This window comes from Sminthopsis crassicaudata, chromosome 4, assembly GCF_048593235.1.
Source record: "Sminthopsis crassicaudata isolate SCR6 chromosome 4, ASM4859323v1, whole genome shotgun sequence".
In the NCBI taxonomy this organism is placed as follows: Eukaryota; Metazoa; Chordata; class Mammalia; order Dasyuromorphia; family Dasyuridae; genus Sminthopsis; species Sminthopsis crassicaudata.
This window is the reverse complement of record NC_133620.1, coordinates 381,612,894-381,640,694: the sequence shown is the minus strand read 5'-3', so window position 1 is coordinate 381,640,694 and position 27,801 is coordinate 381,612,894. Positions and strand designations below refer to the sequence as shown.

The following is a 27,801-nucleotide window of genomic DNA, read 5'->3' as shown; positions in this document are numbered from 1 at the left end:
GCATAGTGGCAATATAAATAACTTGTTATGAAAGATCCATTTTCTTATTCCTAAAATATGGAAATTAGCAGCAAAGGGATTGAAGAAATTACTGTACATATATATTTGATTTATTAATCTTAGTATACTTTAAATAGCCTAAATATAGGTGGCACCCCTAAATGACATTTCTTTGAAAATATTTTGACATAACTAGGAAAAATTACATAAAATTAGTGCATGAAATATTTACTATGGATAGCTTAATTCAAAAATTATTTTCACTGTCATTAATATTTGAAACATGTTTTTTAAATTACTGTTTCAAAACCTGAATTATTGCAGCTCAGTTCCAAATAGTTTGAAAAAGTCAATCATAATTTTTATCTAAAAATTACTTGACACTTCTAAATTTTTTTCACAATAAACAGCTCACCAGGCAATCAGCACCACTGGTTAGGGTAGCTTCTGTAAATAAAAGCTAACAAATATACCTAATTTCTTTATGGTTCCTGAGGTCTCCTCTTCAACACACATAAAAAGCACCTACTCTGCACAAAAATTGAAATTTGCTGCCTTCTGGCACTGGAGGGATACACTATGTATAGAGTAGCAAACAAGGGCATTGGAGAATCAGGAAGGTATGGCAGAGGCCTGGTTACCTGACACTTAAGGGAAAAAAAACCTTGGACTGGTATTTGTTACAAGTTGACTGGAACATAGAGTACCAGAAGCAGCATAATGGGAGAGATGGTGCAAAGATAGGTTATGGAAAGATTTCAGTGAACCTTGAATGCTAAGAGTTTGTATTATATATTCTAAAAAAAAAAAAAGAGGGTAACTCCTGAAGGTACTAAAAGGATGGGTGACATGGTCAGACCTGGGCTTAATGGAGTGGAGGGGAAGAGGGCAGCCTCTGGGGTCAGGAAGACCCCTGCTCCTGAGCCTCAGACACTCAGTAGTTGTGTGCAAGTCACTTAGCCCCGCCTGCCTCAGTTTTCTCATATGTAAAATGAGCTGGAGGAGGAAATATCTCCGTCAAGAAAAAATGAGGCAACAAAAAAAATGACTGAAAACCAAGAGAAGGGAGGGGAAGAGATGAGAAGCAAGGAGACCAAGAAAGATGTTTTCCCAAAAGCAGAGGAATGAAGTTTTGATCAGGGAAGGGCTTGGCTGGGGTAGGAGATATAAGAATATATGTCCACAGGACCTCGAAGTGGAGACATCTAGCAGCAAGTTAGAAATGTGGGGCTGGAACGCCAGAGGTTTTTGAGGTTGTTTAGTTGTGACTCCTTGGAGTTTCCTTGTTAGAGATGCCGTTGCCATTCACCGTTTCCTTCTGCGGCTCATTTTACTGCTGAGGAAGCTGAGACAAACGGGGTGGGATGACTTGTCCAGGGTCACACTGCCCATGTCCTGAGATCTGTCTTCTTGACTCCTAGCCCAGCGCTGCCCACTGTGTACTCTAGCGGCCAGAAATAAATGATGGGAGACGGCCAAGCTCAGATCCAAACACGAGGAGGGATGCTCCCCTTTGGAGGGGCAGGAGATGATGATCCTGCAAAAGACCGCAGAAGGGATGGAAGGGCAAGTTTTTACCGCCACAGAGAACAGCAAGTGAGGGGACCCCCTCTAACAGCAACTTCTTTGCAGTTCGAGAGTCCTGTGTCCTCAAACCCAGGCCTTCCTGGACCTCCATTAACAGGGCTCCGAGTGCCTCTCCTGCCAGGGACGGGGCAGATGGAGAGTCTGACAGGTTCATGGAGCACGTGAAGAGGAAGAACGTCTGCAAAGGGAGCTGGGGACCAGGCTTTCAAGGCCTAACTGTTTATATTTGATGTTAGATGAGAGCAAGAGGGAGACTGAAGACTTGAGTGAGAAATTAAAAACAAAAAGTCTGGAGATTGAGATGAGGAAAATAGATGGAAGTGATCCACAGATGTGATTGAAGACAACTGAGATAAGCATTTTAGGATTACATAGGACTTTGCAATATTATCTTGCTTTATCTTCATCAACCTAGAAGGTGGGTGCTATAATTATTCTCATTTTACAAGTGAGAAAACTGAGATCCAGGGGTTAAGTGGATTGTCCAGAATCAGAGAGATAGTATCTGAGGCCACAATAGAATTCAGGTCTTCCTGACTCCAGATGCAGCACCCTAGATGCCTCTTGTGCTTGCATAGCCTTCAAGAACCTCAAGGTCATCCTACAACACAATGAGGCTTTTAAGTAGAGTTTTTGTGGATTTTTGTGGATTCCAATCAGAACATTTCTCCACAGAAAATGCAGGAAACTGCAATTAAGTCAGTTTACTATCTCTGGACCTCAGTTAAGCCTGAAATCTAGTCATTTGCTTTGTCTTCACAAAATACTAATGAAGAACTACAATGTTTAAAAAAACCTTTTAAGATATAATCTTTTTTAATTATGTGAAGGTTAATTATAGTAGATATGTTCAAAAAAGTGCTTTAAACTTTCTTTTCCCCCCTCATATTTGCAACTCTAAAAACCATTCTCAACTCTTAGATAGATTGGCTTTAGGTCTCTTATTTGGTAATTTATTTTCAGAGCTGTTAAATCCCTGAGATGAATTTGATTTCAACTCAAGTTTTATGATCAAATCTTATGGCAACCAATTAACAGTTTTGAGTAAACAGTTCTTGAGTTCTTGGGTTTTATTAATGATATGTGGATTGATGAGTTTCTCAAGTGAGGATGCACTGCTTGTTCTTTCCATTGAAAGAATTTCAACATTTGTGTGTGTGTCTGTGTATGTATCTATTTCAATTTTAAAATGGCATAATTTGATAAAAACATAGAGACAACAGATTTAAATGTCTGAAAAATAAATTATTATCCTTTTTATTCCTGTTAAAAACTGCAAACTAAATAATAAAATTCAATCAACAAATTGTGAACTACGTCACAAGAACATATAAATTTAGCACCACAATATATGCTGTTCAAAGTTATATAAAGACTTCTGGGAAGTCTATATACAGTTAGAACTTGTCCAAATTCCAATAGAAAAAATACAGAATGTTCTTTGGAGCTCAGAGAAAGAGCCATCTCAATTTCGTAATCTTTACATATATATAATATACTTCTTTATTATTCACAACACTTTAACTTCCTGATTAGTTAACATGATACAATTATGAACTGATCTTTTGCTATCTTAAGACAAATTAGTTTCCCAAAGACATTTCCAACTCTTTGGCTTCTTACATAAGGCAGGAATCCAAGTGTTCATTAATTAGTGTCTCCAAAACTTGAGTCTGGCAAACAGGGCAGCTTATTGCTTTTTTGTGACTGGAATTCTGAGATGAGGTGACAGGGAATGAACTGCGTTTTGAGTCATTTCTACTTGTACACATGCTATTTGTTTTCTCTTTCTTGATAAAAAAATTGGCAAAAGCAGTTTTGTTTTCAATTTTGGGTCTCTTAGTTGGGGAGTTATCTTCAGAGCTAATAATTCCTCGAGATGAATTTGATTTTAACTCATTTTTATGATTAGGTCTTGTGGCAACCAATGGAGAGTTTTGATTAAACAGTTCTTGAGTTTTATTATTGGTAGGTGGATTGATGAGTTTCCCAAGTGAAGATACATTGCTTGTTCCTCCCAGGAGATAACCTTTTCCACTGAAAGGACTCAATAGCTGGCTCCCCCCTTCCTTTGGTTTACCTGCAAAAGAAGGTCATTACTTATAAGGTTTTTTCCATTCACTTAAAGCCAGGAATATCTGTAAGCTAATGGATACTTCAAAATGTAGAGGCTATATTTGTTGATGAAGTAGAGCTCCACATTAATAATCTGCTAAAGGAGGAAAAATGAATTTTCTTAGAAAGTTTTTTAGGGCTAATAAGTTTTTTTTTTTTAAAATGTCCCATTCTCTAGGAGTAATTCTCTGTGGAACAGATACAAATCCACTGATTGAAAAAAAAGGGGGGAATAAGAGAATGAGACACAGTAATTTATACATATGAAATATGTATGCCATACACTATTTGTAAAAATATTCTTTATATATTCTACCTAAGCATTTTTATAACATAGCAAAGCTTCAAAGAAAAACTACCTACCAGAAATGCAATTCTTCCTCCATCCTGAGTGGTAGAAAAAAATCTGATGTAATGTCTTTCATACTAGTGCTAATCAAACAACAGTTCCCAGGCAGGTTTAGGCCTACAGCAGTGTATTTGTAGGCTGACCTCTTTTTGCCTGAGAAATTTTTACATGGCCCCAGGTATATAGGTATATAAAATATTTAATCAAACATTTCCTGATAATAAATCATGCATGAAATTCAATTCTATATGGGGGCTGTAACTCAGTTTTAAGAAACTTTGCTCTAAATCACTGCCTTTTCCTCCAAGGGATTATAGTGAGCCATTAAAGAAAAACAAAACCAAAAAATTTGTAAAGAACAGCACAGCCTTATAAGAATCTGCAAGCCTTTTGGCTCCTGCATACCATGGACTTGACGAGGAAGCACAACCCTCTTTTGCAGTAACCTCTCTGCCTGCCAGAAGAGACATCTGGTATGAGACAAGGGAAAGTCGGTACTGTCATCATAAAGTCAAAGTATGGCATTTGTAAAAACCGAATTTAAGCTTTTGTAGTGTGCACTGTAGTACGGCACCCACTATGCTATAATATTTATCATGTAGCTCCTAATGAACTAAGGAGATGATGCCGTACAATGAAAAACAAATGGCTTTGAAGGTAAAGGATTCAAATCCTGCCTTTGGTCATTACTCTGAATGACTTTGGGCAAGGGTCCTTCATCATCCTGGACCTCAGGTCCCTCACCTGAGAACTGAGTGTTAGGCTGATATGTCAACTCTTTTCTAATCAACCACTGTGCTAGGGATTAAAAGAAAGGCAAAAACAGTCCCCGCCTTCAAGGAGTTTCTGGCTGGTTGTTGCTGTTAAGAGTCGAGTTAAAGCATGTCCGACTGTGGATGATCAGACCAATATCAGCTCAGAGTGCTCTGCCACAGGTTGGACACCAATGGTCCCTATGAACATCTGGGGTAGCATCTCTAATTTTGAGCATCTCGCATTTCTTCTGAGCTAATTCACTTCTGCTTTGCTCACAAAGCACAACCCCTTCTCTGATGAGGGAGGGCACACCACGCTAGGTGGTCCTGTGCCAATGTCTCCCATGTCATACAATCAGTTCTAGGTTCTTAGGAGAAACCTGGACAGTGTCCTTGTATTTCTGGTCACCTTGTGAGCACTTGTCCTGTCTGAGTCTCTATAAAATAGTCTTTTTTAGCAAGCGTACATTTGGACAATGTAGCCAGCCCCACGGAGTTGTGCTCTTTGCAGTAGAGTTGGAATGTTTGGCAGTTTATGGAGCAGACAATATATAAATAAATATGTATGAGATTTATATAATGTCAATGGAAGGGGAAGATTCTAAGTTTCTAGCTTTAGCCTTATGATCTTATGAATAAGTCTCCTATAATGTCTTTTCACCTAATGTATGTTTTACGAAAATTACTGGTGTTTAACAGGAGCATGCCTATACAGAATTCTGGTGTGACATTACTATCCACACTGTATCATACCTTCAAGTCTCATGACTTGTTAAATAATTTCCTATACAGGGAGCAGCTAGATGGTGCAGTGGGTAGAGCACCAGCCCTGAAGTCAGGAGGACCTGAGTTCAAATTTGACCACTTAACACTTCCTAGCTGTGTGACCCCTAGGCAAGTCATTTAACTCCAATTGCCTCAGGGGGAAAAAAAATTCCTATACCTCTATTTAGTGCAGGGGTGGGGAATGAAAAGTACATGGACTGCATAAGGTCCATGAAATCATTTGCCAAAGCAAACACAGGTGATGAGCTCAAAGTTAGAACAACTTCCCACTGCTTGAGTTGAGTTTGATTAATTTTGTACGAATTGTGAATGATATTATAAATATCAAGTATCAATGATGTCATAAATACTTTTTATTATTTTTACATTATTTTATTATAACATTATCATTACGTATAATGTATACATATAACATAATTATAATACCTTTTTGACCCATCACAGAAAAAAGTTCCCCACCTCTTATTTAAAGGCAAAGTACATCCCTATCCAAATGGCATTCACCTCTCACAAAAAGGAAGCAGAGTTTCTTCATAGAACATATTTCCAATTTGATAATTATTAACATTAATAACATACATATATAAATAATTTTCTTATAACAAAGTAGTTTCCATATACCACCTCATTTGATTTTGTAAGGCAGGGCAGATAGTATCATTTCCATTTTATAGATGAAGAAATAGAGCCTTTGGAATGAGTGACTTGATGAAGTTACACAGCTACTAAGTGGCTGAGCCAGGATTCAAACCCAAACTATCTAATACCATATTAGTTCTCAAAATTTGTGAGTTAAAATTTGTCACAAAACAAAGATGTCCCTTATAAGGAAGCATCTGGATTGTTTTTGGAGGGAAATAATCAATGCAATTCTGCTTCCTTAAAAGTAAAACATTAACAGAGAATAATATCAAAGTAGAGAATAAAATCATAAAAGACAAAATTACTGATAAATGCTAACCACTAATTCTAAGGCTATGCTACCTCTATTTTGATCTTCATCAACTCTAGAAATCTGCACTGTACCCAAGAAAACTATTCTAGGCTCTTATTCCTAAGGGCCATATCTTTCATGAAATCATGCCTCCACCTCACTTTCTGGTCATCAATCCTAAAACACAATGTCTCCTCTTTAAGCGATGCTTCCCCTCATTAGAAGATAAGTTCTTTAAGGGCAGGGACTGTCTTATTCACCCAGCACTTAGTACAGGGCCTAACAAATAGCAAATAATTAATGCATTACCTATCTATTCCACCTAAAATAAATAATAAATCATCAAGCATTTATTAAGACTGAGGCTACACATTGTGCAAAGCAATGCAGATACAAATAAAGGTAAAACCCCTTCATTAGAGCACAATCTAAATGACAAGTATCATATTCTAGGCACTGCTAATTGAATTATTGTTCTTATTTTGATATTCTTTTTTTCTCCTGCTTCCCCATAAGTATTAGTACTGTTCAATGAAAGGCATTATAGGGAAGGAAATCCAAAACAAATATAAATTGGAAATATTTCCTTTTTTGTTCCCATGAGTAATATTCCCCTACCATTTCATGAAAACTAGAATCTTCTGTCAGAAGTTTAAAATATTTTCTTAACTATTTAAAACTCATACTAAAATTAAGCTATAAGCTATTTGAATACCAACAAATACTATGAACAGTACTATCTTTCTGATATAGAGTGTCAGGTTTGGAATCAGGTAGACTTCAATTCAAATTGTGCCTCAGAGCCTCAGTTTTTTCATCTGCAAAATGGAGCTACCTCATGGTGTTATGAGGATCAAATGAGACAACATATGTAAAAAGTTTTGCAAACCTTAAAGTGTTATACAAATGGCAGCTATTACTATTATGCCATGGAGAAAGGCAGAAGAATGAAAGTCAGGGTACCTTTATTTTTACTTTCTGTCCCCAAGTTTGGCCGCTTTTCCAGATCTGTCTTCGTCTTGCCTGTTTTTGAATAGCCATCTGGTTCTTTGACCTTTATGTATGTGCCTCCACAAGTTCTCTGATGCTCGGTCCACCAGAAGTCTTTAGGTGAGGGTGCTCTGTTCATTGACCGTTTCACATAACCATAGTAGGGTTTTCTGTTCTGGCAGGGCCCATTGCAACGCCACCAATGTTGACGATATATGTCCACTTCATCGTGAAAGCTGTGGTATATCTGCATTAAAAGAAAATATTTTAGCATTTATCTATCACATTAACAACAACTTTGCAAAAACACTTAAAATGGGCAACCTACTGTGCTTTAGAAATCTATTAGAAACTAGAAGGCAGCACAATATAATGGAAAAAGCTAGAAAACCTAGGCCCCTCTCTGCAGTGCTGATACTCCCACAGTCTGACACTCTGAGTGTCAGTTTCTTCATTTTCATCTATAAAATAAAATTTAAAAAAAAAAGACTAAACTAAATAGCATCTAAGTTCCTTTCAATTATAAAATTCTAAGACAGACTAATAGTTCACCTTTTAGTTTCTCCTGGGATTCTGAAATCAACAAACATTTCACATTATTGTATTGGGTGTGTGGAATAGATAGAGAATAGAGGCAAAGTTTGGATTAAACACAATTTCCCTTATCCTCTTGGAACTCATAGTCTGAAATATATTAATACCTTTGAATTCTATCACTTACAGCAGACAGAAAATTATCAAAACTTAAGGTAAAAAAAGCTTATGGACCAGCAAAATAAAAATTGATTTAACACTAAATTGGATATCATCAGAGGTAGAATCAAACAAAAAATACTATTTTAACAAAAAGTTCTGGGTGACTAAATGCTTCTAATAATCACTAGCACACAATTTACTATAACAAATAAATGTCCTTTTTGCTTCTTTCCATGTAACAAAACAATGGCAGTGGGAATGGCAGAAAAGGCTTGTTTTCTATTTCCCTAATTTGAGGAGAGCCGAATTTTTAAAAACTATGTTTTGCTACATTTGCTTTGGATTTCTTCCAATATATATTCACATATGCATGTGTATACATCTGGATTTTTCGTGAATATCTGGCTCAGTCTATACTTTATACCAGAAAAAAATAAGCAATGATAATAGCAGTAAAATCACACCAACCTAACTTACCTAAATCACAATAGAGCTGAACTTGTCTCTTTATTTCCTATTTCCTTTTTTTTTTTTTTTAATTATAGCTTTTTATTTACAAGATATATACATGGGTAATCTTACAGCACTGACAACTGCCAAGTTTTTTGTTCCAATTTTTCCCCCCTCTCCTCCCCCAGATGGCAGGTTGATCAATACATGTTACATATGTTAAAGTATAAATTAAATACAATATATGTATACATATCCAAACAGTTATTTTGCTGTACAAAAAGAATCATTTTGAAATAGTGTACAATTAGCCTGTGAAGGAAATAAAAAATGCAGGTGGACAAAAATAGAGGGATTGGGAATTCTATGTAGTGGTTCATAGTCATCTCCCAGAGTTCTTTCACTGGGCATAACTGGTTCAGTTAATTATTGCTCTATTGTAGTTCCTATTTTCTAAAAAGTACCTAGGAGAGGATACTACATGATCAAATATTTTCAACACCAGCCTTGTTTCTTAATATGGAACTAATTCTGATTACAGTTAAGGCAGATGAGTGAATAAAAGTAAATAATTTGGCATGTTCTATTCTCCATCATGTATCCTTACAGCCCCTAAAGTCAACAAATATAATTGTTATGAAAATAACAGAAATGTGTGTTTATTCCATTAAGAAAACTGTATGGAATAAAATACATGGCATTCATCTGCTAATGAAAGACAAAAGTATAAGGGCATACTTCTGGCTCTGCCACTGATTCTACTGCAAGGTCTTTGGCAAACCACAATTTCTCTATTTCTCTATTCTTTGGTCTATAAATAAAAGAGACCTAGTTGACTGAATTTTATCAAAATTAATGAGATATCTAAATAAATACGAATATGGAATTTCCTAAGAATGGTGTACTTACTGTTACATTGGCTCCAGTCAGGCGATTGATGCGATGCATATGTTTACAAAACTCTGGACCATGACCTTCCCGATCTTTATCATTATTAGTGACAAATAAATATGCATGTATCATTTCATGTAATAGTGTCTGAAACAGAATAAAAGAAAATCAACTTAACTTGTGACCTTTTGAGAAAAGTGCAGAAAAATTAATTTGTTAAATCAAGGTGATGCTTGTGCTTTAATTTTTTCTTTTTTTGAAGAAAGGCAGTGAGCAGAAGTTACATTGTGAGATCACTATATGTATTTACAGATCTCCAACATGCTGGAGAGGCCTCCTTTGCTTTCTCCTGACACTGGAAGTATAGTAGTCAAATACTCTAGTCATTCATGACCTGTCCATCTTATCTTTCTGTCATACAATTCTTTGATAACATCTTTTCCTCCTGTTTCTCTCTAGAATTCATTTACTCACCATACCCCTATCCCTTCCATTGCCCTTTAAGTGACATTTATTTTTAATTCTTCTAAGCCATCTTACTGCCACAAATCACTACCAACAAGATATTTGCATTAAAAAAAGTAGACAGTGCTTTTATGGAAAGTAACTGGGATTAAAATCAGCAATCCTTTTTTCTCCCCTGAGGTAGGAAAGAGCTATATTGACAAAGACCCAGATCTAAAAAGTCATGGATTGTCTAGTTCAATTCCCATATTTTTTGGTTGGAAAACTAAATGACATGTTTGAAGTAGAAAGAAATTATAGTGTTTTCTTTATAAATAATAAGAGGTTATTAATAAGTAGGAAGATAATGACCCAAAGTTAACATTTGCAATTGGTCAAAAGGAAGAATGTTAAAAACAGAGAAGGATAGCAAAAAAATAAGTGAACCCAGAACTTCTTTAAAGATAAACTAAACCATAGGCAGTAGAAAAATGTTCTGACTTATCTAACAGTTGGGTTTAACAGAACTTTCACTTTAAAATGCCAGCAGAGATAAATTTCAACCAGTTACATGAGAAAAAGCTCAGTACTGTAAGAAGTTATGTGTACAATATAGCAGATTATAGAAATGATATCTTAAGATAATGCTTTGGTCTTTAAGGGACTGTGAATTCATTTATATAAATGCTCTTTTAACACAGTAAAGACAGTATTTGTGCTTGTTTGTGACACCCCCCCCCAAAAAAGACAAAATTTATTAGTTAGCCTTGGAGTACAAGCCTTTTCACTCTTAGCTAGGAGATGATAGAAATGACAGAAATATTTTCTGTCCCTGATTCCATACTTTGGCTTAGTCAGATCTGCTAGAGCTTATGTTCCAATGGGTGGCCTTTGAAACCCCAAGATTACTCATGCCCTAGAGACTGGATTTGAAATAGAGTGAAAGTTGTGGACCATATTCAATAAATATTAAGTCAATTGACTTGAAATCTAGAAAATTGGAACAAAAAGTTTTGCAATTGTCAATGCTGAAAAATTACCTATGCATATATCTTGTAAATAAAAAGCTATAATAAAAAAATAAAATAAAATAAAATCTAGTATGTAGAGATCTAAAGCTGATAGTGAGAATTCTTTGGACTTCTGAAATTAGATGGGATAGGAGAAAGGAGGGGCAGTTTTGTACCTTGTCAGGTACAAAAAGCTGTACCAGTCAACTTTTTAAGTATGTCTCTTAAGAGATCAAAGGTGAAAGGAGGTCAGTGCTCATGCAATTTGTATAAAAATAGAACCAAGGCTATACATGTATACTTGTCCTGAGTTAGACAATTATATCCTTAAAAACCAAATAACTTTCTTTTATACTTCTTGTGTTGGGTTACTCATTTATACTATTCTTCCACCTGACTTTAGGATAGCTGCTGAAGCCTTAAGGCAGTCATCTATAAAATGAGAAAATAACATTATATAGCTCCCTTCTAATCCTGATATCCAGTTACTAAGGTTTAAGAGTCAAGATTTATTTGTGAATACGCACCTCTATAAGATCTTTTCTAGGTCTCAGTTTTAAAAGAGGTTCACTGAGGCAGATGGTACACATTCCTCCTTTTCCCTCATATTTGCAAACTCCAGCACATCTAAGAAAGACAAGTAGAAAGTGCAATCATCCAATTTTTACTTACCAGAAATTCATAAAAATATAAACAGAAAAGGAACAGAATTTTTTGTCACATGCAAAGAACTCTGATACATGGCTTCTCACTGAGTTTACTAAATTATTTTTTTTAGTTGTTTTATTATCTTATCCTGGGTTTGGTTAATTCTGTAATCAGCGCTAAACTGCAAAAGCTAAAGATGCTACTCACCCAAACCCTGTGGTTTAAGTTTGTGGACAAATGCTAATGTAGGAATGCCTCATTTTATAGAAATTTTTATTACTGGCATTATGTATCAATAAGAAAATAAATTAATTTGTAGTCAAAGGATCCAGTTTGAATCCTGGCTATCTATTACCTACTTATGTATCCTGGGCATTATTTTGTCCTTTCAAGCTTTTGTTTCTATAAGGAAGGGGTTGGGCTAGTTTATGTACAGGTCCCTTCCAGTTTTACATCTTATTACTTTGAGAGTCAGATTAGAGTAGCCAGATGGCAGAGGAAATGAAATTCTGAATTCCTGCAGAATGCTATGCTAGCAAGAGGATGCTAGCATAGTAAAGAGAAAGAAAGAAGAAAGCAGTAGCCAAATACCTAGGAGATAAGGAAGGTATCACTTCTGTTATTCAGAGGTAGGCTTCCTGAGCTACATTAAACTTGCCAGTGAGGTACACAGAAGCTATAGAAAAAAAAAAAAGAAAAAAAAAAATACCGAATAGGTACCTGAAATTGCCAGAATATTTCAGTTTGTTTAGTTTTCAGAGAGGAGTAAGATGAAAAGAGTAGGAATAATTTATTTGAGTAACGATGGAAAAACTATTCCTAATATGTTTTGTGGCTCCAAAAGTAAATCTGATTCTGTCGTTATTTTGAGAGAAGCAGTGCTGCACAGTGGATAGAATGTTGGACTTGGAGCAGGAAAAAAATGAACCCAAACTCCATTTTGGGATACTGAGAAGTTATGTACCATCTTGGAGCCCTAGGGAACTCAACTGCAAAATGGGAATAATATTTGTATTATCTCACAAAATTGTTGTGGGGCTCCAATGAGATAGTTATGGAAAGGGCCTTACAAATTTTACAATGCTAGGTAAATGCGAGTTATTATCACTAGATTTTTTTTGTGAGAAGGACAATAGCTGAACTGATTATAGCTTTTCAGTCTCATATGGGAGTGGGGACTTGAGAGTCAGTGTGGGTTACCAAATTTTAACAAACACTAAATTCTGTTCCATCATCTACCCTTTAGTATGACAGCTTCTTTTACTTGACTGTCTACTCAGATGGAAAGAAAGTATAACTTCAAAATTGGTTTCTGTCTATCACAGACTGAGGACAACTGCTGTTACAGTTGACAACCTGCTCTAAACTCTCTATTACTATCACAGAGTTAACTGATGCTCAGATATTTCCTCATCTACTATAACTCTTTTCTTCCTAGATAGGATGACAAGGACTATATAAAAACAAGGATAAATTTGTGCTGAAGGCAACACTAAGTTTTAGAGCCACTGAAACTTGGGGTCCTACTGAAAGGTAAAGCTTCAAAAGGAAATGAAAAATTTAAAAGCATATGAGATCTCAATAAGAGTTAAAATTATATTTATAAGTTTTTCCCATTAAATATATATATATAAAGATATGGCTCCTTCAAAAAAAAACATAATCTAAAAAGATAGTTAGCACATATGAGAAACATTTTTCTTAAAAGCTAGGTTGCAAGGCAGGAAGCAGAATTTGCTTTCACTGGCTCCAGCTTCCTTACCTGTAAAAGGAAACTGGTCAAGATAAATAATTCCCAACTTGGGGCAATAGATTTATTGCAAATTATCCTCAAACTCATATATAAACATTTATTTTGTGGAACTAATATTTCATACATTGGTTGCATTACTATTTATGTAGATGTGATTATTAAAATATTTTAAAAGCTTTTCTGATTTCACAGTAACTTTTTATCATAAAGTTCTACTCAACTCACTGTAGTACGGTTAGGTAACTCTTAAGTTCTTGAAGTCTGTGCCAGTGAAGCACAAATGGTGACAATTTCTATTATGACAGACGAGGTTCTAGCACAGCCAAGGGAACAGACAGCTTATGCCAGGGCCCTTCCTGGCATAAAATCAGAAGAACAATGACCACATCTCATCCCTGATCACATCACCCTGGAGGCATTGAAAACTTGCAAACCCCCAGAACTAGTTTTGAAAAGAGCAATACAAAAAAGCTTCAAGTTTGAGACAATGCTTCCCTCACCCAAGATAGGCAGAGTCCAACTTGGTAAAGAGGCTGGGGGTGGGGATAAAAGAGAGAATCTGGAACTCAAAGTTTTAAAGACAAATGTAAAAAAATTATTTTAAATGTAACTGGGAAAATTAAAAACAAACAAACAAAAGGCCGTAGAATATGTCATTCTGGAAGGTAAATGAGTTAGGAATACAACCAAAAATAACATATCCAACAAAACAGAATGTAATCCTTGCAGGGAAAAAAAAAAAAAAAAAAAAGATTTAAACAAAGAGAGAGCTTTCTAGAATTCCTGATGAAAACAATAGGGATAAATAGAAAATTTGACATTCAAACACAAGACTCAAGAATAAAAGGATAAACATGAAAGAGTAATCCATAAAGGAAGTTAAACTGTTTACCTTCCTATGTGGGAAGATGATACATATGACTTAACAATGGTTATTATTATTAGGGCAGTTAGAAATAATCTACAGAGGACTTAAATCTAAACTGAATATATTGAGATGATTTTTAAAAAGGGGAGGGAGAAAAAGGGATGCGGTGGATGAAGATAGGAAATGGGTAAATTTTTCTTATATAAAAGAGATGTTTCTCAAGCTCTCTCCTGTGTTTTTGTGACATTACCTTCTCCTGTTTCTCCTACCTATTCAACAGCTCCTTCTCATTCTCTAAATAGCTGATCATTTACATCCTAACTCTTACTTCGGGTCTTCTAGACCCTTCTTTTTTCTCTCCATATTCTTTCTTACTTAACTCCACAGCTTTCAAAAGTTTATTTATCAACTCTATGAGGATAACTTGAAGATGTAAAGATCCAGCTCAAATCTCTCCCCAGGGCTTCAACTCCACATAACTAGGTGCTGACTGAACATTTCAAAGATGTTTCTGAGACATCTCAAATTCAACATGTCTAAAACGCCTCATCATCCCCCAAAATCTACTCACTTACAAACTTCCCTCATCTGCCAATGGCAAATTCATTCTTACAATTGCCCAGGTGCATTATCTTAGTGTAATATTCGTCATCCTCACTGGACACATAAGGAATCAGGGGCCAAATCTAGTTCTTCTTCCACAACCTCACCCACACTTTCTCCCTACGGCAGCCATCTTAGTTCAAGCCTTCATTACTTTTCACTATGATGAGAGTTGGGGAAGGGGGAACCCCTCTTGGGTCAGTGCAAAGATAGTCTCCTGATGGCGCAGAGTCCCCTGTAAAAAGAATTTACAGGCCCCAAAACCTAGATTGATAAAAAGGTTTATTGTAGGGATTTGGAAGTAAAGTCAAAGGTATAAAGACGCCAGGGCCGACGGTGGCCTCGGGAAGGAACCCTTACATGGCCGGAAGGATACCATGTGTTCGGGGCAAAGAGACAGCTCCAGTTTGGCCCTTTTATACCTAAAGGGGCTTATAGGTGGTGCCCCAAGTTGGCTCAGATTCAGTGGGGGCTGGGACAGCCCCATGACCAGGAAATAAAAGGTCAGTTATGGGGGGGGGGTTCTTAAAGGGACCTCAACCCCCATCAACTACATGTTTGTAATAGCTTCTTTTCTAATTGGTCTTCCAGATTCAAATCTCTCCCCCCTTCATCCCAGCTCCCTCAGTTCCCACAGTGATTTTGCTATAATACTTCTTAGCACTTTTCTTAAATAACAGGAAATTCATAAAAAATTTCAGCTGAATTTATATTTCCAAAATTCAATTTACAAACCCATCAAGACAAAAGTACACAAGAGGCCTTAAAGTTTCCAAAAAGGAGGAGAGAAGGCTTCCAGCAGTAATTAGGTATCCTAGCATTCTGAAGAATTAGTCTGTTTGGGAAAGAGGGAGGGAAACTAACGCTTTCTATTATTCATAATTTGATCCCTTCCAAATGATTATAAGGTAAAAAGAGGGCAGGAAATCCCTTAAATGAACTTTTAAAATACTATTTAAATGACCCAACTTTGTCTCTTAAAGACTATTGGTTTACCTGGAAATAATCATCTTTTGAGCAAAAATACTAAGGACCTTCTGTCATCCACCAAAACAACCAGAAAAGGAAAAGCATTCCGATCCCATGAAGAACTCACTCCCTGGGATATTCCCATGGCAGGTTTCTAGTCTAAGCAATGCTGCATTCTAACAAGCCGAAATATTATTTAATATCACAAGAACTTGTTTGGAAAAGCAGGGATCCCCCTTACAGACCAGGGGACTCCCCGGCTAGGCCTTCCCGCAGATTCCCCTTCCCACAGCGCACTTTTGGAAAACAATGATGAGTAGGCGTCAGCTCCCTCAGCTCCATCAGTTTAAAGTGCACCGACAGGATTGGGTGAGAGAAGACTTCACCCTGGGCCGCAGGCAACAAGAGTTTGAGGCGGGAGGAGCGGAGGCAGAGGAGTCCGGACTTCAATAAAGGCGCCGCCCAAAGAGATTTTCCTTAATCGTAAACAGGACTACTAATTAAACTCAAGTAATTTCCTGTTTTTTTTTTTTTTTCTGGAATCAAAAACTAAAAACAAAACAAAACAAAAAACTCCTTTCTTGGCTTTCAATGCCATTCACAAGTGGTCTAGTTTCAGAGGACATCACCTCCCCCCCCCCCGGCCCCCCCCCCCGGTCACCACTTTAAGATCCAGCAAACTGGTCTGTTTATTACAAATACTCCATCTTTCCTCTCTGTGCTGACTGTCCCTCAAAACTGAAATGCATTCCATGCTCAAACCTGTCCTCACTGAGTCAATCTCTTCCCGGAAGGTATCATTCAAACCACCTGCCTCAGGGAACCAAGATAAAGTAGTTCCGTTCTGTTACCCCGAGGAGGCCCCCAACACCCTCCATCCATCCTCTAAGGAATGAGTCCAGGGGACTCCTACTTAAGAGAGCCAGGGGAGGGGGCCAGAGGTTTTACCCCAGGCCCGGCCTTCTACATGCCCCCTCCCCCAAGCCTCTTTCCACCCCGCCCCCCAGCGCAGCAGGAGATTCACTTACAGCGTCATGCGAAAGCTCCACTTCACCTCCACCGCCGCTAGCCGGCCCCAGAAATACAGCTCATTAAACTGCACGAACAAGGCTCGGGGATCGGGGTTGGGGTCCACGAGCTCCCAGGCCTCGTCCACCAACGACTTGGGTTCCTTCGGGGGCGGAACGAACGCCGGCACGTCCGTATTCCATTGCTCCTGCAATCTCAGGGCCAGCACAAAGTCTTCTTCCTTCGGGGGCGGAACGAACGCCGGCACGTCCGTGTTCCATTCCTCCTGCAACTTCTGGGCCAGCACAAAGTCGTCTTCCATTGCATCCGGAAGAGTACGAAGGAACTAAACGGGGGAGAAAGGAGGAGGAACCGAGAAAACTACAAGATCACAGAGCAGCCCCCGACCATTCTACTACCGGGAGACTACACAATTTTGAATCAGCTGATCGGAAACGGAAACTGATCTCGCGAGAGTAAAAGAAAAAGGCAACAAAACAATCCACTTCCGGTATTTTCTGAAGGACCTTATCGTCATAGCAGAGAGGCTCCGAGAGGGAGTTTCCCTTCTCACTCCTCCTCTTCCTCCTTAAGTCTTAGGCGTGGCTTTATTTATTTATTTATTTTCAGACCCACAGTCCGGTGGCTTCATTTTCCTGATTCCCTTTTAGCCCTCCTTCGCCGCGCATGCGTTGTTATTGGCAGCGAGCGCCGGCCGATTCCTCCCGCGCAGGCGCATTCACTTGGCTTCCGCCCTTCTCCCCCGGTCCCCGAACTCCGCCGGAGTTGGGTGGGTCTCGGCGGCTGCGGAGACTGTGACAGTGACAGGGGGAAGTGATGGCCATGGCGATGTCGGACAGTGGGGCGAGTCGCCTGCGGCGACAGCTGGAATCGAGCGGTTTCGAGGCGCGGCTGTACGTGAAACAGCTGTCTCAGCAGTCGGACGGAGACCGGGATCTGCAGGAGCACCGGCAGCGGATCCAGGCGCTGGCCGAAGAAACGGCTCAGAACCTGAAGCGCAATGTGTACCAGAACTACCGGCAGTTTATCGAGACGGCGCGCGAGATCTCCTACCTGGAGAGCGAGATGTACCAGCTCAGTCACCTGCTCACCGAGCAGAAGAGCAGCCTCGAGAGCATCCCGCTCACCCTGCTCCCGGCCGCCGCCGCCGCGGGAGCGGCCGCCGCCGCCGGGGCCGAGGAGGGCGGCGGCGGCGGCGGCCCGGGGGGCCGAGACCACTTCCGAGGCTCGGCCGGCTTCTTCCCGGGCCACGGAGGCGCGGCCCGGGACAGCCAGAGTGCCGGGGAGGAGGGCAAGCAGCGGACGCTGACCACCTTGCTGGAGAAAGTGGAGGGCTGCCGGCACCTGCTGGAGACCCCCGGGCAGTACCTGGTGTACAACGGAGATCTGGTGGAGTATGAGGCGGACCACATGGCTCAGCTGCAGCGGGTGCACGGCTTCCTCATGAACGACTGCCTGCTGGTGGCCACCTGGCTGCCCCAGCGCAGGGGCATGTACCGATATAACGCCCTCTATCCCCTGGACCGACTGGCCGTGGTCAATGTCAAGGACAACCCGCCCATGAAGGACATGTTCAAGCTGCTGATGTTCCCCGAGAGCCGAATCTTCCAGGCGGAGAATGCTAAGATCAAAAGGGAGTGGCTGGAAGTGCTGGAGGAAACCAAACGGGCCCTCAGCGAAAAAAGGAGAAGGGAGGCGGAGGAGGCGGCCGCGCCCCGAGGCCCACCCCACGTTACTTCCCAGGCCACCAACCCTTTTGAGGAGGAGGATGAGGAGGAGGAGCCTACTTCCCCGGAGGTGGAGGAGAAAGTGGACTTGTCCATGGAGTGGATCCAGGAGCTGCCAGAGGACCTGGATGTCTGTATTGCCCAGAGGGACTTTGAAGGGGCAGTGGACTTGTTGGATAAATTAAACCACTATCTGGAGGGCAAGCCATGCCCACCTCCTGTAAAGGAGCTGAGGGCCAAAGTGGATGAGCGAGTCAGGCAACTCACTGAGGTGCTAGTCTTTGAGCTGTCCCCGGATCGTTCTCTACGAGGGGGTCCTAAGGCCACTCGAAGGGCAGTTTCTCAATTAATACGACTTGGCCAATGTACCAAGGCTTGTGAGCTGTTCCTGAGAAATAGGGCAGCAGCTGTGCACACAGCCATCCGGCAGCTTCGAATCGAAGGCGCCACTTTACTTTATATTCATAAGTTATGCCACGTCTTCTTCACCAGCCTCCTTGAGACTGCCAGGGAGTTTGAAACTGATTTTGCGGGCACCAACAGTGGTTGCTACTCTGCCTTTGTGGTTTGGGCCCGTTCGGCCATGGGCATGTTTGTGGATGCTTTTAGCAAGCAGGTGTTTGACAGCAAAGAGAGCTTGTCTACAGCAGCTGAGTGTGTGAAGGTGGCTAAGGAACATTGCCAGCAGTTGGGTGATATTGGGTTGGACCTTACATTCATCATCCATGCTCTGTTGGTGAAGGACATCCAAGGGGCTTTGCACAGTTATAAAGAAATCATCATTGAGGCCACCAAGCACAGAAATTCTGAGGAAATGTGGAGAAGGATGAACCTAATGACTCCAGAAGCATTAGGGAAACTCAAAGAAGAAATGAAAAGCTGTGGGGTGAGCAATTTTGAACAGTACACAGGGGATGACTGCTGGGTGAACCTAAGCTACACAGTTGTGGCCTTCACTAAACAAACTATGGGCTTTTTAGAAGAAGCTCTGAAGTTGTATTTTCCAGAGCTACATATGGTGCTTCTAGAGAGTCTGGTGGAAATAATTTTGGTTGCAGTTCAGCATGTGGATTACAGTCTCCGATGTGAACAGGACCCAGAAAAGAAAGCCTTTATCAGACAGAATGCATCCTTTCTATATGAAACAGTCCTCCCTGTGGTGGAGAAAAGGTTTGAACAAGGTGTAGGGAAACCTGCCAAGCAGCTCCAAGACTTGAGGAATGCATCTAGACTTATTCGAGTAAATCCTGAAAGTACAACTTCAGTGGTCTGATACACAGTATTTGTATTTTTTCCCCCAGCGAGGTCTGTTTGTCTATACAGCATTACTAGTATATTATTTATATAACACATTAAAATCTTCTTTATGTCCCAAAACATAGTTTAAAAAATAAAAGTGAAAAAGGTCATCTCTTTTGTAAGAGTTCAAGATGAGAATGTGAAGAGTGGGGAAAAAAAAGGATAAATTTTATCAAAGGAGTAAAATCATTAAGATAATTTGAACTCATTTAATATATTCTTTAATTATCTTAAATCCTTATAGATTGTTGGTCATACCACAGTACTTTACTTCATGATCCTAAGGGCCAAATCACATTGTATTATTAGTGATGTGTATTTATGCAGCACAGAGAAATACCACATCTATAATTACATGCAAATCAAACATATCAAGACTTTGTTTCCACATTTTATAAGTCACTGGATTACCAGAAGAATTTTCTGTGTATCTTCAAAGGTATAGTGCCATATAAAACACTCTTGACCTAAATATACTTTCTTTTTAAAAAAAGTGATTTAGCTATTCATAGACTCAAAAAATATTGGCAGCTTTAACCTTAACGTAAATTTCAGTCTAAAATGTTCAGGAAGACAGTTTAATTTATTGAAACTGAGAACATGCCAGTCCTTTTAGCATATTAGAAGGAAAAGCATTAATAAAAATAAATCGTGCAGTTAATTTTGTTAGCACAATTTGAATAAACTTAATTACATTTAGTTGGTTAGTATCTTTTAAAAATCTGCTTTGGAAACAAAATGCTTGAAAAATCAGAGTTATGACTCATTTGTTATTGAACTTTATCAATTTTTATTTCATTTTTTTGTGATATGTAACAGTGTGAGGAATATTTCACACTATTAGCTGCTTGAGAGTTTTACTTTAAGATTTTACACTGTGTCAGTCTGCAGGTGGGGGAACAAGTCTTCATTAAATATATCTTTTAGATTCTAACCTTAATGAGGAATCAGAAGAATGATTAGAATGTTATTTCTCAAACAAATACTTTTTTGGCCACATTTACTGATATTGAAGAAAGTTGCATTTGAGTGTTGTAGAAACCACTAGAAAGACTTATTCTTGGTTCATCTTTAAAATGAATGTAATGTTTTCTCTTAATTAAATAACCAAGTGCTTTTAAAGAGTCTTGGGCTTTCCAAGACTATTTTGACTTACTGTTTCAACTGTCTAATGGATAGACAATATTCCTTATGTGCTGACTCCTTTTGTGCCACTCCACTATAATTACATGGATACAGAAAGGGTCAGCACAGGACCAAGGACCACTTAAAATTTTTTCTTTGATTAATAAAGAGTTTCTATGGCCAAATGATTTGCTAACTTGTAACCAGCATTCTTTCTTTAGACAAAACACTTAGTCTATTTTAGGGACTTAATCTGGTAGAACCTTCCAAAGTTTATGCTTTGTTGGCTTAGCCTTTGAGAACCCAAGATATTTCATACTATGGTGAAGGCATATTACAGCTTATTCTTTCCTTGGCTCTTAATTGTAACTTAAGTCCCAGGTACCATTTTGGTGATGTCTTTTCTGTCATTTAAAAAAAATTGGTATCAAATAAAAATTATAATACACTGTTTTTACCAAAATTCCAGGTTTGATTGCTTTCTCCTAAAACTTCAGAGTTATTTTTATGGGAAGACATTTACTCAAATATATCAGGTGGGTAGAGACAATTAAAATGTACCTTAGTTAATGCTATTGAAAGATTCAATTTCAAAAAGGCTTTTGTTTTGTTTTTTGGTGAGATGGGCAGTATTAGAATTTTTATTTTTATGTGCCATTTAAAATCTTAAGGAATCAAAAAGTCTGTAAATGATGTTGGCAAATTTTTTTAAATTCAAAAATAAGTCATTAAGTAATGAAAAATTTTTTAAAATGTACTTACATTAATGATTCCTTTGAATAGGCTGCTTTAAAAAACAAACAAACGAGTCATTGGAAATTTTCTGTGCTGCTTTACCATAGTTGTAATGACAGAAATACGATTTGGGTGGGTTGACTAGAGTAGAGAGATGAGTAAAGTTCACCAAAGTCAGGGTGGCCTTTGTGCCAAATTGGAACGATTTGTATAGGATTATTAGAAGTGGATTATTATTCAGTTTCAGAGTGGTGCACTCTGATTTTTTTTTCTCCTGTTAAGTTCCAAAGCAGGTTATAAAAACTGAATGTAGTTAGGAATTACCTTGAAATGGAATGTAGATTGTAATATTCAGCTTGAGTTGATTGCCTTTCCTACTTCTATTAGGAATGGAGAACACAGATGATTTAAATAATTGCTCTTCTGAAAAGCTCTGTGCAACTCAGGCTTGTTATTTGTTCAAAGCCCCATTTTACATAATTCCTGCCAACTCAAACCCATTTTTGTTTAAAATACTATCAATCATAATTACTCTAGGCATTATTGGCATTTTATAATTGAAAATTTGGGGCATAGGAAATGTATAAAGTAAATACACATTTTGCATATTGGCATTGCTGTGGTGTGAATGGACATTTGAAATGAAAAAAAAATAATAAAACCTCAAAGTTTCTTACACTGGACACAATGTCATTGTGGCATATTGTATTTCCTTTTCTTGATGCTTTATGTTGTGTTTCTGTTAATTTTATTATTTAATTTCTGTTCTTAAAAGAGCCAGTTGGGAGAGGGGGGAATACAATATCTTGGTTATACACTTGCATGATTTAAATTGCTATTTTTGATTGACTTGTACTATTTAGTAAACATTTCACAAATACAGAATGTGAATTTTCTTGAAAACACATTTTATACTAAATCTAGATATATTCTGTTTGACTTCAGTCACAGATTTTTCCAAACAGGGAATTTATCCAAAAAAGAATTACAAATCACATAATTTAGGGGTAAAATGATCAATATCTGATTTTTTTTAAAAAAGGTGTCATGACTCTTTCTCCCCCTGTCCAGCCCCCCCATGGCTGACTTTGACCCTGTTCTTATAAAGGTAAGGACTTTAGCCCTTAGGCCTTTGATAGTCTCTGTGAAATTCTACTTTGCACAGTCAGCTCCAAACTGATGGTGGTATATATATGGTGGCATATGTGTGTGTGTGTGTGTGTGTGTGTGTGTGTGTGTGTGTATGTGTATGTGTGTGTGTGTATATATATATATATATATATATATATATATTTATATATATATTATTTATATATATGATGAGTTCATATAAATAAGTTAAGTTTGTTCATATCTTAGATTCCTATCTTTTAAGTGAACTTAACTCTCCTAAGTAATTTTCTAGAATAGGGATATCACATGGGCAGTGTCAGAAAACTCCCATAATGGTAGGCCTGACCTAGATTAAAATAAAATTGGGAATTTTTGTCAAAATAAATATGCAACATAATGTTAATGTCTGGTTTTTTAAGTCTATTGACTGCATATTTGTGGCCACCAAGATCTGTTTCTATTTGAGTTTGACTGTTGCTATTGCCTATAAAGCATGCTGAAGGTACATTGAAATGATTAACACTGACTCAGGACCTTTTATTCAGTACTTCATATATTGATATGTTTTATGTTCATGAGATGACCTAGCAGACAATTATGGGCTAGATTAGGACCCAGCAGCTGTCTTGGTCAGTAGTGGGTTTCTCCATCAGTAAAAGACTAATCAAAGCCTGAATGACTATCAGAGATTCTGTTCCATCACTGGATAAACTATAAAGACGATTTCTGGAGTCATAGCTCTGATATTCTGTGAGAGATTGTAGCCTCAGGAAAAGTGGGAAATAAAACAGACTTGCACTTAATATACCTGATGTGGTCATTAAGCCACTGTTTAAAAACTTCCACGGAGGAAAAACTTTTTTAAGCATTTCATTATACATTTGGACAACTAATTTTTTTTAAATTTAGTATATTGTATTTCCCCATTACATATTAAAATAATTTTCCCCAAAAATTAACACTATTAATCAAATTACTGTGATAATCACTAGAGATGCAATGACCCTTCCCCCTCCCAAAAGAAAGTCTCTGCTCTCAGGAACTTACATTCTTCCTTCCCCCTCCACCCAGTTTAAAAAAAAAAAATTTTGTTCATCAAACAATATTACTGTTACTCTGTACAATGTTTTCTTTGTTCCACGTACAGCACTTTGCATCGGTCATATGAGTCTGTCCAGATTTTCTGAAATCATTCTCCTTGTCAGTTCTTATAGCCCAGTAATATTCCATTACAATCATATTCCACAGCTTGTTGAGTCATTTTCTAACTTATGAGTTTCCCTTTGATTTCCAATTCTTAGCTACCATAAAAAGGGCTGCTATAAATATTTTTGTACAGATCCTTTCCCCTCTTTTGTTGGATGTCCTTGGGATATAGACCTAGCATTAGCTGAATTAAAATGCATAGTTTTATAGCCCTTTGGGCATAGTTTTAAGTTGTTCTCCAGAATGGTTGGATTAGTTCACAACTCTTATCAGCAGTACAGTAGTGTCCCCAGTTTCCTTTTATCTCCAGCATCCATCATTTTCCTTTTTTTTCTTTGCCATATTAGTCAATTTGATAGGTGTGAGGTGGTACCTCAGACTTTTTTTTTTTATAATTTAATTTTTATTTTATTTTATAATTATAACTCTTTTTTTTGACAGTACATATGCATGGGTAATTTTTTACAACATTATCCCTTGCACTTACTTCTATTCAGATTTTTTCCCTTCCTCCCCAACCCCCTCCCCCAGATGGCAGGCAGTCTTATATATGTTAAATATATTACAGTATATTCTAGATACAATATATGTGTGTAGAACCGAATTTTTTGTTGCACAGGAAGAATTGGATTCAGAAGGTAAAAATAACAGTTTACATTCATTTCCCAGTGTTCCTTTTCTGGATATAGCTGATTCTGTCCATCATTAATCAATTGGAATTGGATTAGCTCTTCTCTATGTTGAAGAAATCCACTTCCATCAGCATACATCCTCGTACAGTATCATTGTTGAAGTGTATAATGATCTTCTGGTTCTGCTCGTTTCACTTAGCATCAGTTGATGTAAGTCTCTCCAAGCCTCTCTGTATTTCTCCTGTTGGTCATTTCTTATAGAACAATAATATTCCATAACATTCATATACCATAATTTACCCAACCATTCTCCAATTGATGGACATCCATTCATCTTCCAGCTTCTAGCCACTATGAAAAGGGCCGCCACAAACATTTTGGCACATACAGGTCCCTTTCCCTTCTTTAGTATTTCCTTGGGATATAAGCCCAGTAGTAGCACTGCTGGGTCAAAGAGTATGCACATTTTGATAACTTTTTTGGGCATAATTCCAGATTACTCTCCAGAATGGTTGGATTCTTTCACAACTCCACCAACAATGCATCAGTGTCCCAGTTTTCCCACAGCCCCTCCAACATTCATTGTTATTTGTTCCTGTCATCTTAGCCAATCTGACAAGTGTGTAATGATACCTCAGAGTTGTCTTAATTTGCATTTCTCTGATCAATAGTGATTTGGGTACCTCAGACTTTTTAAAATTTGCATTTCTCTAATAGTGATTTAGAGCATTTTTTCATGTGACTATAGATAGCTTTGATTTTTTTTTTTGTCTGAAAACGGCTTGTTCATATCTTTTGATCATTTATCAATTAGGGAATGACTTGTATTTTTATAAATTAGATTCACTTCTCTACATATTTGATAAATGAGGCCTTTATCAAGGATATTTGTTGCAAAAAATTTCCCAGTGTTTTGCTTTCCTTATAATTTTAGTTGCATTGGTTTTATTGGTGTAAAACTTAAAATTTTATTTAATCAAAATGACCTATTTCATATTTTCTATCTTCTCTTATCCATAGATCTGACAGGTAAACTATGCTCTCTTAATTTGCTTATAGTATTATACTTCATGTGTAAATCATGCCCATTTTGACTTTATTTTGGTATATAAGGTGTGTGATATTGGTCTATACCTAGTTTCTTTTTTTTTTCCCCCCCTGAGGCTGGGGTTAAGTGACTTGCCCAGGGTCACACAGCTAGGAAGTATTAAGTGTCTGAGATCAGATTTGAACCCCGGTCCTCCTGAATTCAAGGCTGGTGCTCTATCCACTGCGCCACCTAGCTGCCCCTATACCTAGTTTCCACTGAGTTGTTTTCCAGTTTTTCCAGCAGTTTTTGTAAAATGATGAGTTTTCTCAAAGCTCAGATCTGTAGGTTTATCAGATACCAGATTACCATGGTCATTTACTATAATGAAAATTTATACCTAATCGATTCCATTGATCCACCACTCTATTTCTTAGCCCTTATTGGATTATTTTGATAATTACTACTTTACAATGCAGTTTGAAATCAGGTCAGAGTTAGGACACCTTCCTTTGCATTTTTTTCATTGATTTCTTTGGTGTCCTTGAGCTTTTGTTCTTTCAGATGAATTTTGTTATCTTTTCTATCTTTATAAAATAGTTTTGTCTAACATTGAATAGATAGATTCATTTAAGTAAATTTGTCATTTTTATTATATATGTTATATTACTATATTTTATTATATTGTATAATTATGTGTTATTATATTGGTTCAGCCTGACCATGAGTCTTTTGAATTGCATAGATCTGATTATTTGTGTGTGTTTTGTACTTGTGTTTACATAGTTCCTGATTTTTGTCTCAGTAGGTAGACTCCCAAGTATTTTATATTGTCTACAGTTATTTTAAATGGAATTTCTTTTTCTATTATTTGCTGCTGGATTTTGTTGGTAATATAGAGAAATGCTGATTATATATGTGGGTTTATTTTACATCTGCAATTTTGCTAAAGTTGTTAATAATTTCAAGTAGTTTTTTAGTTGATTTTCTAAGTATATAATCATTTACAAAGAGTGATAGTTTTGTTTCCTCATTGCCTATTCCAATTCCTTCAATTTCTTTTTTTTCTCATTGATACAGCTAACATTTCTAGTACAATATTGAATAATAAAGGTGATAATGGACATCTTTGCTTTACCTTAATTGTATTGGGAAAGCGTCTAGCTTATCCCCATTGCAGATAATGCTTGCTGATGGTTTTAGATAAATATTATTTATCATTTTAAGATAAGCTTTATTTCTATGCTCTGTAGTGTTTTTAATAGGAATTGGGGCTATATTTTTTTCAGACTTTTTCTGTATCCAGATAATTATATGGTTTCTGTTGTTTTGTTATTGATGTGGCCAATTATGCTGATAGTTTTCCTAATAATGAACCAGCCCTCCATTCCTGGTATAAATCCCACCTGGTCAAAATATATGATTCTTGTGCTATATTTTTGTAATCTTTTTTCTAGTGTTTAAGACTTTTGCATCAATATTCGTGAGAGAAATTGGTCACAATTTTCTTTCTCTATTTTGGCTCTTCCTGTTTTAAATATGGTGCCAGCACCATATTTGTGTCATGAAAGGAATTTGGTTGAATGCCTTCTTTACCTATTTTTCCAATTAGTTTATACAATATTGAGAGTAATTGTTCTTTAAATGTTTGATAGAATTCTCTAGTGAATCCAACTGGCCCTGGGAATTTTTTCTTAAGAAGTTCATTGATGGCTTGTTTAATTTTTTTTCTAAGATTGGGGACAACTCTAATTGTTAAGAAGTTTTGCTTGACATTAAGCATCTGGGACCAAACAGAACAAATCTAACATCTCCTCCTGATAACTTTTTGAATTCTAGAAAACAGCTATCATGGCTTCTCTGTCTTATTTTGGCTAAAATATACCTAGTTCCTTCAACCAATTCTTGTATGACACAGATTCAAGACTTGTGTGCCCCAATCTGAACATCGTTTAATGTATCTATATCTTTTTTTAAGCTGTGGTACCCAGAACTAAATCCACTTTTCCAGAGGAAGTCTGACAAGAGCTGTGTACAATAGAATTACCAATTTCAACACA

At 37.5% G+C, this 27,801-nt stretch overlaps 2 protein-coding genes across 2 annotated transcripts; one reads left to right on the top strand and one right to left on the bottom strand.

Moving 5' to 3' along the window:
- Nucleotides 1–2,811: 2,811 nt before the first annotated feature.
- Nucleotides 2,812–17,573, bottom strand: SPRTN (SprT-like N-terminal domain). The gene is made up of 5 exons (XM_074262390.1): nt 16,877–17,573; nt 11,535–11,634; nt 9,572–9,700; nt 7,490–7,763; nt 2,812–3,667 (listed from the first exon to the last, which is right to left on the bottom strand). The coding sequence occupies exons 1-5, from the start codon at nt 17,176–17,178 to the stop codon at nt 3,207–3,209; spliced, it is 1,266 nt and encodes a 421-aa protein (XP_074118491.1). The 5' UTR covers nt 17,179–17,573; the 3' UTR covers nt 2,812–3,206.
- EXOC8 (exocyst complex component 8) lies at nt 17,565–21,491 on the top strand. Its single transcript, XM_074262389.1, has one exon. It carries the CDS (start codon nt 17,694–17,696, stop codon nt 19,875–19,877), a length of 2,184 nt encoding a protein of 727 aa, XP_074118490.1. The 5' UTR covers nt 17,565–17,693; the 3' UTR covers nt 19,878–21,491.
- The last annotated feature ends 6,310 nt before the right edge of the window (nt 21,492–27,801 follow it).

Excerpts from the sequence above, each read along its gene's own strand:
- SPRTN (XM_074262390.1), bottom strand. The coding sequence starts at position 17,178 with ATGGAAGACGACTTTGTGCTGGCCCAGAAGTTGCAGGAGGAATGGAAC. Across the intron at positions 9,701-11,534 it reads CTAGAAAAGATCTTATAGAG|ACACTATTACATGAAATGAT; the intron begins GTGCGTATTCAC and ends ATTCTGTTTCAG. Across the intron at positions 7,764-9,571 it reads TGACTGGAGCCAATGTAACA|ATATACCACAGCTTTCACGA; the intron begins GTAAGTACACCA and ends CTTTTAATGCAG.
- EXOC8 (XM_074262389.1), top strand. The coding sequence starts at position 17,694 with ATGGCCATGGCGATGTCGGACAGTGGGGCGAGTCGCCTGCGGCGACAG.